General features: G+C 38.4%; 1 protein-coding gene across 4 annotated transcripts in view; it reads right to left on the bottom strand.

Moving 5' to 3' along the window:
- Window positions 1-4,002: 4,002 nt before the first annotated feature.
- The window catches only part of IPCEF1 (interaction protein for cytohesin exchange factors 1), a 63,707-nt gene continuing 49,045 nt past the window's right edge, over window positions 4,003-18,664 (bottom strand). For all 4 annotated transcript variants that reach the window (XM_026086134.1, XM_026086138.1, XM_026086135.1 and 1 more), the window contains 2 exons: window positions 9,851-10,041; window positions 4,003-6,634 (listed from right to left, as the gene is read on the bottom strand). In XM_026086134.1, coding sequence (XP_025941919.1) covers window positions 6,434-6,634; window positions 9,851-10,041 — 392 coding nt within the window. In that variant the 3' untranslated portion in view covers window positions 4,003-6,433. The remainder of the gene's footprint in view (window positions 6,635-9,850; window positions 10,042-18,664) is intronic.

Raw genomic sequence — 18,664 nt, 5'->3', positions numbered from 1 at the left:
ACCTCACGTGGAAACTGCTCCCTCGGGCTATCTTCGCAACCACTTGTTGCAGAGAAGATTAAAAAAAAAAAAAAAAAAAAAAAAAAAAAAAAAAAAAAAAAAAAAAAAAAAAAAAAAAAAAAAAAGCATTGCTTGGTGAAAGTGAAGCTATAGTTTTGTGGGAAGCTGTCAATTTAATGCCCTGCTCTGAAAAGGAAGAGGTCCTCCCTCTTTCCTCCTGCTTGTCCAACTCCCTCTTTCTTCTGCTCCTGCCTTTGACAAAGATTTCAATTCTCTTTTATTTGAAACAGGCTAACATAGGAGTTAAAAAAAAAAAAAATCCAGCAATGTCCTACAGCTCTCAGAAGAGATGACTAGGCACAGGATATCCTTCTTTAAGGGTAGAGAATTAAAGACAATTAACTGTTAAAGAGAACTATTAACTATTAAACAGACTACTAAAGAAACTACTAAAGAAACTATTAAAGAAATTATTAACTATTAAAGAGAATCAACTAATTCACCTGCAGAGTTTCCAAAATTACATGGCCAGCAAGTGGAAGACATTCCTCTGTCAAACCATTCATTGACTTTTCCTCCTTCCAGATTACTCTTCTTAATAATAATAATAATAGGCTCCAAGCAATGTTGCTTGTTCTTAAGAACCAGCTTTTCATTATTTTATTATATAGCAGCAAACTGAAAAATCTGCAGCCAAAAATAAAAACAGAAAGGCTTAGCAAAATATTCTCTCATTTCAGTGTTTAATTGACAAGAGCAAACATAAGGCTCTCATTCTCCAAAATGTGTGTATCATTCCATTAAAATCAAGAGTCATACATGTGGGCAACGAGACACAAAAAGGCAGAGCTGAGTGCAAATATTGTGCTTTGAGCTTGAAATCAGTGAATAAAACAGACTTAGCAGCTAGAACACCAAACACAGACTCCAGATACCTACATGCTGCTTGCAGCTCCTGCCTGATTGATATCCTTGCAAGTATTCCTCCGTGCACAGCTTTCCCTGTCTACACAGAGGATAACAGTATAGACACCCCGTTCCTCTTTTTTGTTCAGTCCTCACCTTTGAAAGTTTTGCACAAGATCACTGTGTGATTATTATGCACATATGGCATTTCATCAGGCGAGTTATTCTGCTAAATGTTCATGAATAAAGTGATTTACCTGAGTCTTTGCAAGATCAGTGCTTCATATCAGTGTGGGAGACATATGTTTTCACATCCTTTTTTCTTTATCTTTAGGTGGGAGAAGATAAGGCAGTCATACATAAGCTCAAGAGTCAGAATAATCTGTGTAGGTTAAAAGACATCTAGGACATAGGAAGCATTAGGACTGAAGGGGGTCCTAAGCTATAGTCTAATGACATATGCTATTTACCCTATAGAAATGAGGGCAATACACCTAGTGCATCCTCAAAATGGACCTCGTATGGGCCAGGGGGTGTGCAGAAGCCTCAGACATTGTGCTAGCTGGAATGGCATCCCAAAAAAATGGATTTTCAGTAATAAAGGCAGAGTCATCCAAAATCAATCATTTCATGGTAATGCATCAAGACTGATGAACAATCAAAGAATTACATGCATGTTTCATTTTTTAACTTTCTGCCAACTCACAAGCCACTCTCTAGATTTTTACTGCAAGGAAATCAAACAGCAACATTTTCATTTTTCCAGAGCAGACAGGTTTTAGAACTTCTTCTTCCATGGCAAATTTCAAGAAAAGTAGTACTCTCCTCAAACCTAAATTACGATCTTTTTCAGAATGTGGAAATGCCTTGCTTTTGCAAGCTTGGCTCCCACTACCCATATGTAGGGAGACAAGAATTCCAACCCAATCATAGTACAGAGTTTTCTGTTCTGCTTTTGCTTCACAATGCCCTCTCCCTCCCTCCTCCCCCATTTTTGCTTTTGTTAATATGAAAGCCAGTTCTTAAAAATGCAGGAATTCTACATGAGGCAGCTTGGAGGACACCAAACTGGGATAGGTCTTTAAGCGCTCAAGGAGCCTCTGACTGACATCTTAAAATGTCTGCTGTTTCTAAATGCTCCACACAAAACAGGAAATATCACTTTGGCTCTACTCTATAAGAAAACCACTTGGGCTTCCTGTTAACAGAATGACATCTCTCACCTAAATGAAGTAAACCCAGACTCTCATTGCAATTGGTCACTCCTGTTCCCCCAAACAAACAAATGAAAAAAAACAACCAAATTTTCACCATACTACAGGGTTCCTCACAAAGAAGTTATTTTACATGGACTTCCTTACTACCTTAAGAGATTAAAAAAATAAGTTTTTATATTAAATCTGTTACAGACATGTAAGCTCATGCACTCACACAATAGACTCAGTATGCCCATAATCTTTTCTAGTTAAAATTCATTCTAAATTTCAAAATTCTACATAGTTTTAAATCAAATACCACCTCTTTTCTCCCCCTTCCTCACTCACTGTCCCAAAACAGATTTTTCTCTCAGTATGAAATTTGCCTCCAAAAAAAACATCATCTGCAAAAAACGGGTTGTAGCACATCATTTATTCCCATTTCAAATGAAACCCAGTATTGAGTAAATCATCAGAGCTAGATGAAGAAACAATACACTAACCAAGCATGAAACCTCTCCCATCTTAGGAAAGGAAACATGATCCCATGTAATTCTGGTAGCTCATGAGATCTACACTACCAAAATAGAGAGAGATTTGATTTCCAGAAAAGCCACCAGAGGCAGGCTGCAGAAACAGCTGAAATTAGATATTGTAATTAGTTACTCCAAAATCTGCATAGCTGGACTTACTGCACTAATGCAAATAGGCTTGATTTACAGACCCAGAATAATTGTGTCTGTGTGCATGGGCATGTGCACACACACTTTCTCCTGAAAAATGCATGAAACAAGTCCCATGATTGTTGAAGGGTTTAACAGATAGCTAAATATTTTTGGACATTTATTAGGGACGCACAACTTCCCTATTCCTTGTTTCAATAATGCTGGCCTTCCAAATTCAGACCAATCAAATCTTTACACAAATACCATTTACCCTAAGTATCTCTAAGTGAAGCACACAGTTGTCAAAGTTTCTCCAGCTGATGTGGTTCACCGCTGCATCCACTAGCTGTAGCTGTCTGCTTACACAAGGTCCATTCTCTGATTGTGCCTTCAACTGCTTTCATTGCTGTGTAGCCCCTTGCGATGAATCCAGCATCAGGTGAAAGCTGTCATATTAATTAGCAATGTTGGGGGGGGGGGGAAATTCCTGTTTTAATGCCATTTCCAGTTCACATTACCCAGGTTTTCCATTTGTTTTGAGTCTAAAAAGTAGCTGAAGAAAAAGGAGATAGACTGCCAGTACTGCACTCACAGAAAAAGAATACATTTGTTTTCTCAAACACGCATGAATTTGCTGAGATAACTGCCTTCAAGCAACCCTGTTCAAGAATTCTCTGTTCTTTCCTGAGAGGGGTGATATGACCCATCCTCAGCAGGTTTACCAAGAGTCAGTATTTCAACAGTAATAGCCCATTGAGCTGAAAGAGAGCAATTCAAAAACTATTTCAGGCTACACAATGTCGACAAAAGCAATAGTAGAGTTTGGACAACCCAAGGACATTTCTCTCTCTCTGGCAAAACTGCTCCCACAGTTGTATATGCTAATATAAGCACGGTGTGTAAAAGAGCCTATACAGTGTGTACAGGCCACACAAGTGCGCTCCTTTGTAAAACGCACATTTACTTCAGCAAAGGGAGTTGACAAGGATTTGCTCAGAACTGCAAGGCACTGTCTAGTCCGGCCCTATTCAACAGATCATTTAAGCATGTGCTTGTTTTTTAAGATCTAAGCGGAGAAGATGCTTTTTAAAAATAATTGTTTATATGCTTTGTTTCATGAGAAACAGAATGGTCTGTGCTTGTAAGAGAAAAAACAGAGTGTGCATACAATTAGACCTCCATTATTTATCAGTTATTTAGCACCACCTACTTAAAATTGAGATGGACAAAGCAGATTCATCCCGACAGTCATATCTTTTAATGTGTGCTGAGCAGTAATCAACATGCCAAATTCACAGGCGATTCCTCTCCACCCCCCGCAGCTGCTTTGAAGAATTTGATGCAGAAGATGGACACTTGCAGACACCTGTGTCCAGTGGGGCTTCTAGGAATGGTGGAAGATAAAACACCTTCAGACAGGTTCAATTTTTTAACAAGGCATTACTGAAAACCAAATTCCACCAGCTCTTGAGCCTTCTTAATTTCCATCAACTTCTAATTAGAATTAATGAAATTATGAATTCACCACACATATGACGATTTCCTGGAAACATTAGCTTTTTAACCAACTTGAGTTTTTTGTCTGCTTCTCTATTTAGTCATTGTCCCCCACTTTCAAGTCTCAGCCAGCTTTTGTTCCCCACCAGCAGACTAACCCCATAACCCAGTATTAGTCCTGGCCCTGACACTCCTAATCCCTCTTATACCTGAGGCAGTGATGATATCGCTAGCACAGCCATGGTTCTGCATTCAACCAACCCCCATCCCCTGTGTCCATTCCCCCTTCCAAATTAAAGCTTGTATCAAAGAAGCCTACGTTCTTCCTTCTATGTCCCCTTCCTTATAGCTTACCACCTACATCCCAGTTCCTACACTCAACCCAGCCCTAGCTGGCATTTTTGGATGTATCAGGACATAATTCCATGTCTCTGTTTGAAAGGGCAAGTTGCTGAGTGTTAAAAATGCAATATCCAAATCAGACTTATTGCGAAGCAGGAGGAAAAGATTCATCTGTTCCTAAAAAAACTATTAACATTTGCTTTCTTAATCAAAATTATAATAAAACATACAGTGCTTAAAGGCAAGTGAATATGGTTGTGTGTATATTGTGTATTTTGCTTTAAAAGGTAAGATGTATTATAAAGTAATGACAAAGCATATCTTTAGGAAATAGCCAACAGAAGTGCAACTTCCCACAGTTACGGTAATGGCATTAATTTGAGAATGGTGGGCTAATTCTTGTTTTTTCAAAATTCAGAACTCCGCAAAGTTCCTTGTACTTGAACACATGCTCAAGATGTGAAGGCAAAAACAAACCTTGTGCTGAGGACAGTGAGGTCAAAAAATTATAAGCCTGTAGCAAAATTTCTTAACATACTTATTTTTGTTTGTCCACTGTGGGACTATGACATTTTCTAGAAAACATATTTTCCTACCAGAAATTATACAGATATTCTTCAAATCTCAAGCTAGACTGAAAGAAACAAGAAAAAGTTACAGTAAAAGTCCCAGTGCAGTCTCAGTTATAGAGCCATTACTGTGATTCATACTTAAAAGAATAATAGTACAAAGAACAAGGAGGCATTTCACTTCAAGTCAACATGTAAGCACTCTCATCTGGGTGAGTGTGGTCCATGTGTTCCTATCTACATTAGGAAATTCAGCATATATAAATATATAAATAGAACATATATACAGTACATGGTCACATTCATATAAGCCATAAAATGACATATATGTACAAAAATATTTGCAACTATATTTTACACTTTCAGTTCTGCAGCAGGAATCTAAGGATTTAGCTTTTGCTTAGGGGACTTTATCACTTTGCTCATTAGGAATTTGGGATGAACTTGTACCTTATACATTCAGTATTGTCAAAAATATGTAAGAAGCAAATAGTCCTCAGGGAAGTTCTGCCACGTCCATGAGAAAAGTTGAAACTTGTTGAAACATCATTTGCCTCATTAAAGAGTAATTTGTATGTCACCAAATATACTGAGAGACATTCTCCTCTTGATGTAGAAAGACAGTACTTTGGTCCGGTCCATAAATAAATGTGAAACTTTTAAGATGTCAGGCAGGGCACAGACTGGGTGCCTGACAGTTGTCTGTAATACAGACTCATGCATAATTGCTATTCTATTTGTCTCCATTTAAACCGGTAAATCAGTCAAAGTGAATGAATGTGGGGATGAAAATACTTATTTCAGGTTACCTTGCAGGCAGGGTCAAAAAGCAGAGTAGATTATATCCTTTTGGCATTATTGTAACTTCCTTCGTGGTTACCATGTTTAACCATGTAAGTTACATGGTTAAAATGATCCCAAGGATCTGACATCTATGCTGTTCATAGACACCTCTGTGAATTCCAGGAGCTGCACACATTCAATTTACTTCTCCCAAGATGGAAAAACATTTCTTCTCTGCCTCAGATAACATTCTTCTTAGATATATGGCTCAGATACAGACATGCTTTTTTTAATTTGGGGAATTCACTCTTCTGATATGAAGTAAGTTGTGCAAGAGGAATTAAAGCTTGGAGAAGGGGTTGTTTTTCTTATGAAGAACACTTGGAAAAACAAACTTCAGAATGCAGCAGTTTAAAGTGCCTGTATGTGAAGATCGGTGGAGGAAAATCTCACTGTGTCCCACAGATCCACAGTCTCAGATAGCACTTTCATCAACAGACAGTGCAGTCATCTCTTGCTCCTCACTGTTCTCCGTGGACACATCCTGGGTGTCCTGCTGGTGATAGATATCTTGAACCAGCATGATGTTTGTGTTCTTCCACTCTCTATATTTCATTGCCGTCAACTTTGGGTCCTCTAGCAACTGGTTAATTGTGGCCAGGTCATGTTCTTTACACTAGGAAGAGAACGAGTGGTTACTTCTCACAGAAAACTGCCAGGTCCCTTGTCTGTAATGAAAACACTTTGTGAACATTACAGAACCATGACACATGGAGATGGCATGGTTCTCCATGGTTATCCATCCTGGCAACTCGTTCCCATTTTTATAACAGGCATTATGAAAAATAAGTCCATGGMAGAAATTTCTCCCAACTGAAGGCAAGATTATGATTTCACATAGATTTTAAGATTCTTTGCAAAACTTTGTGAAAGAAAAGTCATGTGAAAATTAGATATTGTTATGCTATCTCACAAAAAGTTAGCACTCACATGAAACTGGACATAAAAGCATCTATTATTGTACTTCAGCCCACTCCTGACTTTCTCAAAAAGTACCTATTCCCTGGGCAAATTATAAATGTCTCTTCTCCAGGAGTTGGACAGAAAATAATTTTGGACATAATCCATGCCCTGGCAGTATAGCTCACTGGTCATTAGAGCTCATGTGGATGTTAATAAGTCTACCACCAGCTTCTATTAATAAATCTAGTTTCAACTCTCAGAGAGGAGCACCTCAGATCATGGACAGTCACTGACAGAGACTGAGAACTTTGATATCCTTGCATTTTCTGTCACAATGCACCATTTTGCTTTTCCAGGCATTATTGCCTATCCACACAGTAGATCACAGGATAGAGAAGCCCCACTTAGCTGATAAAATTTGTTAACTGCATGTTAACTGCATAAATCTCTACTGATTCTGCCTGGCTCCATCTCCCCACTTTCTGCAGAAAAGCAATGGAATAGTTCTTGCCATCTTCTCCTACTGCCACCAGATTCGCTGAGCCTAAGGACACTCTGTGCTAGTAGCTGCCTTGAAAACACTCCCACAAATCCAAGACACTTCCTGCTAGTAGCAATAGGCTGCTCTCACATCCATATCCCAACCCACATCAGGGAAATTTAACAAAAGGGAGTGAGAAAAAGTAGTAAATAAGATTAGTAGACAGTAGAACTTGCAAAGTCAGCTGTTCCCTTTAACCAATATTTCAACTACCCTAATCCCTGTGATGCCTGAGCCACTTCTGAAACAGGAAAAGTTGGTTTACATATACCCTACCCCAAGACTTAGTGCCAGCCTTTGTAAGAGGGCTTCTGGCATAGGTGCAGAGATATCTGCTGTTAGCTTAAGAGTGGAAGACAAGATGGGGAAGGAAGGGAAGGGAAGAGTATTTGAAATGGGCAAACTTGGTGGCAAAAAGCCAGGCTATGAATTTTTCTGTAGCACTAAAGCTATTTCCCACATTCACTAAATCTCTGTTGCATTTGCGCACAGCCTCCCTCTCTTCCAAACCATTCAAAGTATGTTTTGTTAATGATATATTGTGGCAGCAACATTAATCTGTTATTAAAGCTGTGGAGTCAGAAGTCCAAAATAAGAATTGCACCGAATCTTGAATAAATTACATCTCTTAGACTAAGAGAGTTTTAATCAAAGCAAAGTAAATATGGATCAGGCGAAAAACTTTTGATTTCAAAATTTCCAAAAGATGATTTTCAGTTATCTCCTGTCTCATGTTGTATGTTAAAAGCATATAATCCCACTGATGCAAAGAATATGCAACTTCCCCACTCCAAGCATCTGCCTTTCAGACAGGCTAACTAAACACCGCTGTGCACAGAATTCCTTTTGTGTCTGTGAGAAAATGTCTGTGCTATATTTGTCTTGTCAATACTCCAATTTCTTAGTTTGAAAAGAGCAAAAAACCAACACATTTTCTGTTTTATGAATACTCCAAAAATGATTTTTCCATATTAAATACAAGCATTAGACAAGCCTAAGCTTATAAACACTGCTAATCACAATTCATACAATACTCCTGTGTTAAATCAATGCAAAGCTCTCCTTCTTGCTCATATGCAGCAGTAAGGCTTTTAGGCTTCCATTCAGCATTATACTAATGAAATTGATTATCCCGCAAGATCCTACTCTGTTTTGTACTAACTGGCTCTTAGATTTATTAGGGAGGCTCCTATTGGGGAAAACCTTGCAGTATGCTTCTACATTTAGCTTCCTATCCCATAAAATAGGAATACTACTTAACTAACCTCCCGCTATATGATGGGCTTACTTTATTGCTGATATATAAGAGTAATGCTATAGTTGGTAATGTTTCACTTCAGACTCATCAACACTGAGGAAATTTATGGAGACATTTCACCCACTTCTCATACCAAGCCAGGAAGCCCTACAATAGGCAGAATTCTTATGGTCCAACTTGGTTTTTCAGGTGTATCTTCAGTAAGTTTAACACAGGCCTGAGTGCCAAAGCCAAGCCTTCCATTGCAACTAATAATCAAATCAATGACTGGGCTGATAGAAAAAGGTTTTACATGTATTTCTCCAGAGTAGGATGCCTGAAGCCAGATGCACTCTTTTGAAATAAGTTAATCAAGTTCTGCTTCTAGTGAACAAGAAAAGAAATAAGTGAAGTCCCAACTTTGCATTTATTCTTTCTTCTATTTACAATTTAAATGCTATGGTTAAGTTTTCTGTTTCCCTCAGTACTATTCAGAAGCAGGATTTGAAATCCCATGACAGCCAAAACAATGCTGGCAAGTAAACAGCCTCATTAATCCCCACATTCCAGCTAGATTTATTGGCCCTTTCATGAAACCTTCCATGAACCCCTCCCTCCTCCCCTCCAGTTCATGATACATTTCCAACATTAAAAGCAGGATGCTTTTGTTATTAAAAATATTTTAGTTACAGGAGATCTTTACAATAGCTTTGGCACATCCTGTGCATTCTCCAATAATCACATAAGGAAAACTTTTTTGGCTCAGGGTCGTTTTCTTGTCCTTTATCATTAACGTACTTTTTCTGCTCTTCCTTTTTTAAGGCTCCCCTATTTAGTGCATTCAGCTGAGCTTGCAGATTTTCCAGCTAAATAAAAGGAGCTTTCTTTATTAAAATTTCCAAATGGGCTGCAACTTCTGCAAAGAGTCACTTCTGAACTATTGCCTCTGCTTCCAGTTCAAATTTAACAGCAAAATACAGATTGCTGTTCAGAATAAAGTAGAAAACAATTTCAAAAACTGAATCAAATTCTCTGGAGCTTTAAACAAATATGTAATTAGAGTTTGGCTGAAGTCTAGGCTTGCCTCTTTTCTCAGCCAAAGTGTTTGTTTCTCTCAGGAAGGAAACCTTGGCCCCACTCTGTGACCTCACCTTTAATGTGCTATTCAGCATTCGAATTTTGTGGAGTTTCTCGTTAATGGAAGGATTTTTGCTACGTTTGATAAATGACTTCCTAAGCTCTTTCTTGGTTGAAGGCCGACGATCACCAATGGGAGACAAGCTTGCTTGTTCTAATGACTTATAAAGTCGCTCCATCTCATCATCAGGGCATTTTCCCTGATCTGCAAAGAAAAGAATAAATTTAGCATGTAAATGTGAATATGGCAGCATATAGTAGAATCATTAAGTTCAGCCATCAGAAAGGATCTTAGCCAAGTTAAAAAGTAACAGTATTAGAGTCAAAAACAAGGGCAATTTTTAATGAAATTTTTAGGGTCATAATGCATATAAGAAAAATATACTACCAAACTCAAATAATTTTAAGAATCAGCTTACCATCCAAACAGATACAAGCATAAACATCTGCTGGTCAAGTACTGTTTTAATGCTCTGAATCTATCATAGACTTTGAACAACTGTTAATAATGCTACATCTGATGAAAACAACTTTGACAGCATCTGCACCTATTTACCTTTTTCCTTCACTCTGCACACAGTTGATTGCCCCGAACACATTTCTACCTGGCAATTTACAGATCAAATTCTACTTGATGTACCTACTCATCATGAGGTTTTGACAATTATTAAAAATAGAATCAAAAAAAAAAAAAAAAAAAAAGAGCAAGGAGATGAAGCACTGGGACATTTCAGGGACCCCAAGAAAAGGTCCCTAGAAAACAGATTAATATAGAAACCTTTGTGGTACCTATTGATAACTAACTCCTGAGATTTGCAGATTGCAACACAATTTCTCTGTGGTCCCCCACAATGAAGCCTTCATTATCTTGATTTTAATTATTCCTTTCAATCTGATGGCTCCCAAGCTGTGGCACCATCTTCCATGACAGAAAGAACATGAGAGGAAAGGCTAGCAAGCAGCTGAGAATTAAGTAGGATAAAATAAGATACAAACTGAAGCAAAGTCATTAAAAAAAAAAAAAGCTTAAAAATGAATAGTCCAGAGCTAAAAAAGTACCAGGCATAGATGGGCACATATGAACAGAAGGCCATTTTCAGTGACAGACTGTGCAACTCATTTAGATGATAGGACCAGATACTGTTATCCCTCAGTCCACACTGCAAGTTTTTCTATTTCAATATTTACTAAAGGAAAATCTTAAAATTACTGGTGTTCTCAGTGTGCTAATGAGTCCCTTAATTCCCCACTGGGATAACATTCACTTTTATTTCACTGAGGATAGTGGTGATGGTTCTTCTTTAATGCGGTCCTCCATGTGCCAACAGAACTGTCTGTGCTTTTTTTTTTTTTTTTAATAAAAGTTAAATATCAGCTCTTCTAAATTATCTTCATTCAGCAAACATTTTCTGAACAAAAGGAAGAAATTCCTTTGCTCTCTCATGCTGCAGCAAGAAGTCCTTCTGGAGAAGGATTCCAAGAGCATCCCCCAGAGCCATCCAGGGTCAGTAAATGCCTTCAGGACTGAAAACCACTGTTATGCTACCGTCACTTTGCTCATGCCAAGCTACGTCCAAGGATGGCTGCAATTGAAAAGTGATGTACTGGGGGGGGGGGGGGGGGGGGGGGGGGGAAGTATTAAGGAGTAGGCCAAGAGCAAAAATTTGGTCCTTTCTACATTACCCTTGCCAGAGCATTTAAGATCTTGACCCTGCACCAGCTGAAGCAAATAAGAAAGCTTTGATTTGCCTATGTGAGCTGGGATCAGGCCTGAAATGCTGTAGCTGAATAGCTGACCAGCATGTCAGCACACTCAGGAGTCTGCTTCTTATCTTTTCCATGTTTTAAGAAGTACAGCATCCTCCTACACCCCCAATCTTTTAAATATTTAGGTTACAGGAAAGGTTTATATGTTACAAATATTTGTCTTCAGTCTGTTGCTGGCCTTCTTTCACTACTCTGCGATTATAAAGAGGCTGCTGTAACATGACAAGAACTAAATATAGCTTCCATCACTGGTACAGTGCTGGGGGAGTAGAAGGAGAACTGTTGTATATTTAACAGGCTGAGGGAAATAGAAAAAAATGCACATGTAAGGCATAATACATGGCAGTAGTATTTCCTGAAAACTGTCAGCTCATGCCATGAGGCTCGTAATTATAACCAGTTTCCTGTCTACTTACTTGGGATGAAGCAGCTGTTTGTTTCATTAACCAGCTCCTGCATAGGACTGGCTCAGATGTGCTGCAGACATCACCCATCGGGACTGTACACAGAGGTAAATTGAGCTATATCAGATCCACTTGACAGATATCCAAGAAAAAGTGTGTGTATATATATATATATATATATATTAAAAAAAATGCATTGACTCTGTTCAGCAAGTTAAAAAATAGGGGTGGTAGGGGGGCAAGAGGACTGTAAGTGCCTGCTCTGGACATTTTTTGAAGCCAGCTCATGATGCTCTTCAAGGTCCTAAAAGTGTAAGAAAATAGCAAGCATGATAAAACACCCTCTCTGAACATGCTTCTTCCATTCTACATACTCTGATATCTCTTAAGCATTTGTGGATGGAGGTAGGCAGGACAGAAGTACTTGGCATATAAAGAGAAGTAGTAGTTCAGGCCAGAAAACCCCAGCAGAAGGCTCCCTCCACATGATCGGCACTCTGAACTCAGCTTCTGAATTCTTTCAAGCTTGTAACCGTGAAAATCCCCCCCCCCCCCAATGTCTTATTCTTTCCCCACTCCAACTACTGAAAGGATGGAGCAGGTCAGTTAACTTCACAGGGACAGGAACGTGCTAGATTCTGGAGATCAGATGCATAAAGAACGTGACAGAGAAGAGGCTGAACAGGATTTCAGGAAACAAAGGGCGAGTGAAACCTACAGGCTATGTAGAGCCAAACGCAAGTACTTTTGTCTACCTTTTTGCTTATGCTGATAAGCAATGAGCTTCTCTCACAACAGTTTAAAAAACTAGTATCTTAATATTTTGTTTATGTATATAAGCAAATACTGTTATTGTTTTGTATGTAAGCAAATACCATTATTGACAGAGAGTAAATCTGCCAATAAACCTCCCTAAATTGAGACCAGAATATTTGATACTCATCTGGACTTTTACCCTAAATATCCTGAGTTCCTCTGAGCCAAGCTCAAAAAGCAAAACCCAGTGCTTTGCAGGCTTGAAACTGTCACTAAACATACTAGATTCAGCGCTATGAATCTGTAAATGGGAGAGGTCATGGAAACAGGGAAGAGGCATTATGTCAGTAAATCAATTAACAAGCTCAGTAAAATGATCTGTGATAAGAAAACATTTCTCATCACTCACACATTCTTTAATGGTCTATTACAGTATTTCACAAGCCTCCTAATGCTAGGAAAGTAAATGAAGAAAGTACTACCTGTAGTGTGTTTTGTGCTTTTTTCCCCACAAAAACATCCAAAGAAAATTAAGGTTGAATGATGGGGATAAACTAACATGATTCAAGTCTTAATCACAGACTAGACGTTTTCTCCAAATTCAAACATTTATAGCACTTTTGCCCAGAACTTTGTACTCCTTAGTCTGCTTTGTGCCTGGAAACAAAGCACTGACCTAGCACACGAGCAATTTTCAGTATAACAGAAGCACGAATAGTGAACAATTCTGTTTGTTTAGGCTTCAGTGACTTGGATTCCTGCTATGAAACCTGCCCCATGTAGGCCATATAATTGAATCATCACAAAATATTTGTTTTGCATCAGAAAGTAAAAAAAAAAAAAAAAAAAAAAAAAAAGTATGCAGAAAACACATAATACTCAAGATCAGCGTAAAAATGAAGACGTTGTCTGTGTTGGACTCCCAAACATAAATGAATCACCCTTTCTCTGCGCTTTGTTAACCTCAGAAGATTTATATGAGGAATATATTCTGCTGGCAAAAATTTTAAAGAGCAGAGACAGGTCAGGCCACCCTAGCACTTCTCTGACGTGAGTCTTCCCAGCCTGGTCACACAGCTAACAGCAGGCATATTCAGAATCATTTCAAAATATAATATTGCAAGTTACCTCTTCCAGATGGACTTATCAAGCTAAACACTTTCTGTCTTAGACATGCAATTTAAGAAACTTAACAGCACTTCTTTATCTCATCCTATTTTAAAGACAAAATAAGTACATTTTCCTTTCAGGACCTGCAGAAAGATTAGGGGTAGGAAACAAACAGCAACAGTGGAAGGATATGACATATTGCATGTATTTATGAATGTGTACCTGCACACAAGCGAACACATGCACGGCCACTTATTGTATGCTTTTCCACACCCTTGGCAATATTAACTATTAGCAATTCTGTTGAGTAATGCCACTGGAAGGATCAGCCTTACTGGGCTCTTGCCCAGTGCCCTTCATCTACGAGTCTCCCAGCCTGCTAAGCCTCTAAGTACTCCTTGAAAAATTATACAGCATGGCTCTTTTAACTTTGTCAGACTCCACGGTGGGGAAAGTGGAACAGAACCAGAGCTGTGCTGACAAAAGGAAAGTCTTTCCCTAACATATTTCAACATTCCAGAGAAGGAGATATTCCAGTGTGGCGTGAGGAAAATAAAGTTATTTTAGGCTGGTGAGAACCTCTGACTAGTTCTGTTTCAGGAGAAGTGAAACAGAATTTTGAGGTTTGGTGCCACTTATCAGGAATTTCCATCTTACTAAACAGGAGATATCACAGATGAGAGCAAGCTGCCAGAGGCTGAGCACACCAGTTCTTCATCTCCTCAGTTTTCAGCCTCCACCTTCCCTTCAGCCAACTTGCCACAAGCGGGAGAGAGCAAGGTATTCAGACTCCCCACTTTTCAGCAGCAACACAGGAGTCTGCCTGAAAATTCATAACTTTTAAATGCTTTCCAAGAAGCAGCTGTGAAAAATCAAGCTTATTGCTTCCCAGCAGTAAAGAAATAGAAATTGGCAGTGTTTTGCAGAAAAAAACATTTTGCATTGAAAATTACCTCCAACAGAACATGTCTTACTAACTCTAAACTGAACCCAAGAAATTTAAATACTTGTTCTCCCACCCTCTAACACTGAGATCTCACAGTTCTCCAACTGGGGATTAATTCTAGGAAAAAATTTGCTTCTTCTCCCTGTCTTTGCTACTTGTATGAGCCTCTTGTGGCTGTGGTAACACCCCTATTTCTGATTCTGCCAAACCTTTTGATGCCAATGCAACTAGACCCAGACTGGGGAAAAGAGAGGAGAAAAATGTAACTGCCTTCCTCCCTCACCTCACACATACACACATGCACACAGTGTCTACTCTGCACAGTAGTAGTGGACTTTTCAATGGGAATATGATGAACATCATGGGGAAATCACATTTCCCATAGAACTATAGAACAGAAAAGATAGGAAATACTCAATTTAAGAGAGCAGAGCTTAGGCAAACTCCTCACTGGCAAATGCAGAACTTCTAAACTATGAGGTAGGAGAAAGCAGGAGAAAAGAACAGGAAAAATATGTTACCACCAATAGTAAGATGCTCTTAGCTACCACAGTATACTCTTGTATACTGTATTCTTCCGCAGTGAGGGATACCATTTTTAATAAACTGTGACCCAACTGGAAACAACACAATTAAGTATATTTTTCCAAGTTCTGAAAACTGCAGCATATAATTTTCTCTGTGATTTCTAAAGCCTTTCTGATGAGAAGCAAAATAATCATTCAAATACCATTGTTTGTCCATACAATTATCATCACTATAGGCAAATCTCTTGGTCTACACTGCCACAATCTAGCCCTTTTTTTGAAATTTTTGCAGCAGGAACCAAGGGGCCAGAGCACACCAGAAGATCTGTTCTAGCTATTATTGGCACAAGCAAACTCAAGAGGGGAAGAGGATGTCAATTCTGAAAAAAGGGAGGAATTGATTGCATCCAGCTCCTATTTAACCACTTGCTTCCCACAAAATCAACCGAGATAAATTTCAAATGGTTTGTGAAAATTTTTTGAGGTTTCCCAGAATATCAGCACATGCCAGCTCTTCTACAAGCTACTGTGAGCTAAAATATGGCACCATAAGAATTTCTTGCCAAGATCCATTAACTTCACATGATCACGAACATAAATTCTTAAGGAAATGAAAGGAAGAAGGATGTTATTGCTATAGTAAAAGATCCTTAAATACAAACAAACACATATTCCTGTTCTCTTGTAGTAACCTTTCAGTTTCTGCAGCTTCCTTCTGTTATTGTTTTCTGACGATGATGGTGGTGGGTCATAATCAGATTAATTTTTCTTACAGCAGTTGCCAGAAGAAATACAAAAGATGAAGTTTGGCTGTAGAGAGTGTCTAGCTATCCTGGACGGGGCAAGGCCAGCTTCTGGCCACAGTGCACATAGTCAGATACTTGTTTATATTCTTAACTGTTGCTTGTTTGCCTTTCAGTTTCTTTGTGTCATAGGGAGTTTTGAATCCTTTGTCTCTGTACATGTAGCAGGCCACAATACTGAAATAGTATTTTTCCCATGAAGTAAATCGAAATATAATACTGATTTCCTTTCAAAAGAAAATACTGTTAAATTCTGTCTTTTCTTGTACTTTGTGTTAATCGCTGGTATATAAGCCTTCCTCAAAAATCAGAGCAGTGAATAAGGCTGAAAATAGTCATAGAACCAGGAAGAGTAAGGCTGGAAAGGCCTTCAAAATATCATCTGGTACATCTCCTTCTACATGACACAGTTGCTTAGAAGATTTCATTTAATAGTTTTCATTCAAAAATAATCCACGATCATTTAGTTGAATCTTTCATTTTTCTCACAGAGATTTGGGCCATTTGATATTCTTTCTGAAACTTTTCTGTCATTGTTTAATTCATAGCTAATATTTCTGTACTCTTCTGGTATTTTCATGACAAGCTTTTCCCACAAAGTCACAGCTGCTCTTCCTCCTAGCTAACAACTTTTCTCATGTTGGTCTCCATTTCTGGCTTTTGCCAATAAAAATGCTTTTCAGTTCTTGAAAACTTTCACCTCAGCTCTCAGCTGCTATCAGCTGCAAATAATTCCACATGGGGCATTTGCTAAGCAGAACGTCACCATCAAGTAGACCATGTGACAGGTTATTTCTTTCCTCATAAGGAGAAGGAGAGAGTGTGCGCTTGAACTTTCTGGGGTGAGAGTGTTCAAAGAATGCATAGCTGTTGTGAAAACAGTACAGACTTTACGCAACACAGGACACGTGCTTTCAGAACACATACCAATGCAAGATGGTCCCATCTCCTTTTGGACACAGTCCAGTTACTCTAAAACAGGAAGAGCTGTGAGAAATGCACTATTGAGAAACATCATAAAGCACATAATACTGATTGCACTAGTAAATGATTGAGGTATGCATTCTTCTTTTTTCACAGCAGATCACTCTACGGTGTTCTTGTTGCTTATGGTAAATAAYATCCTTTGGCAGCTAGCTTTTACCCCATATTTGAAATACATCTCACAGGATTCATGCATATCCTTATCAACTAGCTGGAGGCAGAAATTCTTGGGGGATAAGCCACAGAACCAGAATTACATCCTTTCTGATAACTTTCATTTTGAACTGAATCGCTACTTTACATTAGTCCTTTTTTCCGCCTCATATTCTCAAATTGAGGTAGCTTAGTTAATCTCCTTGCAAATTTTTTCATTTATTTTTCCAGGGGCCATTGCAAGAAAAAGTCGCAAACACTCTCCATCCCCTCCATATACCATGCAGACTTGATAAAGAAAAGTGCATGTACAGTGCACCTCTTCCTGGCTCAACAACAGGTTATGATGCAGACAGTAACTAGTGAGGTTATACAGTTTCCATAGTGACTATCTCATTGCAATGATCTATTTCTGGAATTCCATCACAGATCACCAGAGTGGTTAGATTGGAAGCGTTCCGCAATCAGGGAAAGCTACCTGCTAAGGAGTGAGCAGATGGAAACATTAATTTCCCCMAAAATATTTTTCAGACAATTAAATCACCTTCCAAATGGCAGGAATATACCAAAATGTGCCTGGATTTACATTTTAATCCTGATTTTATGGGTAAGTATTTCTGTATCATTGTATGATTTCAGCCTATAAAACATGCTTTAAATGATTACAAATGTGTCATGCTAAATCTATGACTGTCCATAAAAGTACCTGTCAGTACCCTTACAGTTACTATAGTAAGCATCAACCTGAGCATTATTGCAGGATTTCTGAGAATGCCTCAGTAACATATTCTAAGCAAAAGGTGAAGTTCACACTTCTGAAGAGCAACCATTGAACCTTGCTTAATGAGATCTTTAAGCCACTATGTCATATATAGCCTACACTCCAACAGTCCACCTGAATGTACCTAAATACAGGCTCATATGTAACCTGGGAATCCCTCAGTTCACCCAGAGAATGTTTCCCAAAGACATTACATGTTTAAATTTAATCCAGAAAGTCAAATTACAGAAGACACTGAATTTACTATGTATTTCTTTAGGGACACCATTTCTGCCAGGCCCAGCCATTTCACTACTTGCAATGCCACAAAGCTCAAAAGGCAAGGCACATTGCCTTACCACAACTTTCTTAAAATTTAGATTCAATTCTAACCAATAATAGACAGACATATTAAAATACAGAAAGCCAATAAAAATATGTCTATATTAGGAATTTATACAGAGGTTATGATTTTAACATCTAGGTAAAATTTGAGAAAAAGTCTACAGGTACTTATCATTTAGATACTAGGTTATATATTTGAAGCACAGTAAACCAGATGCTTGTTATAAATGATGTGCCACTGGAAAACTCTTCAGTATAGTATATAATGGAAGG

Source organism: Apteryx rowi, unplaced genomic scaffold, assembly GCF_003343035.1.
Source record: "Apteryx rowi isolate R43461 unplaced genomic scaffold, aptRow1 scaffold_683, whole genome shotgun sequence".
Lineage (NCBI taxonomy): Eukaryota > Metazoa > Chordata > Aves > Apterygiformes > Apterygidae > Apteryx > Apteryx rowi.
This window is presented reverse-complemented; position numbering and strand designations above follow the sequence as displayed.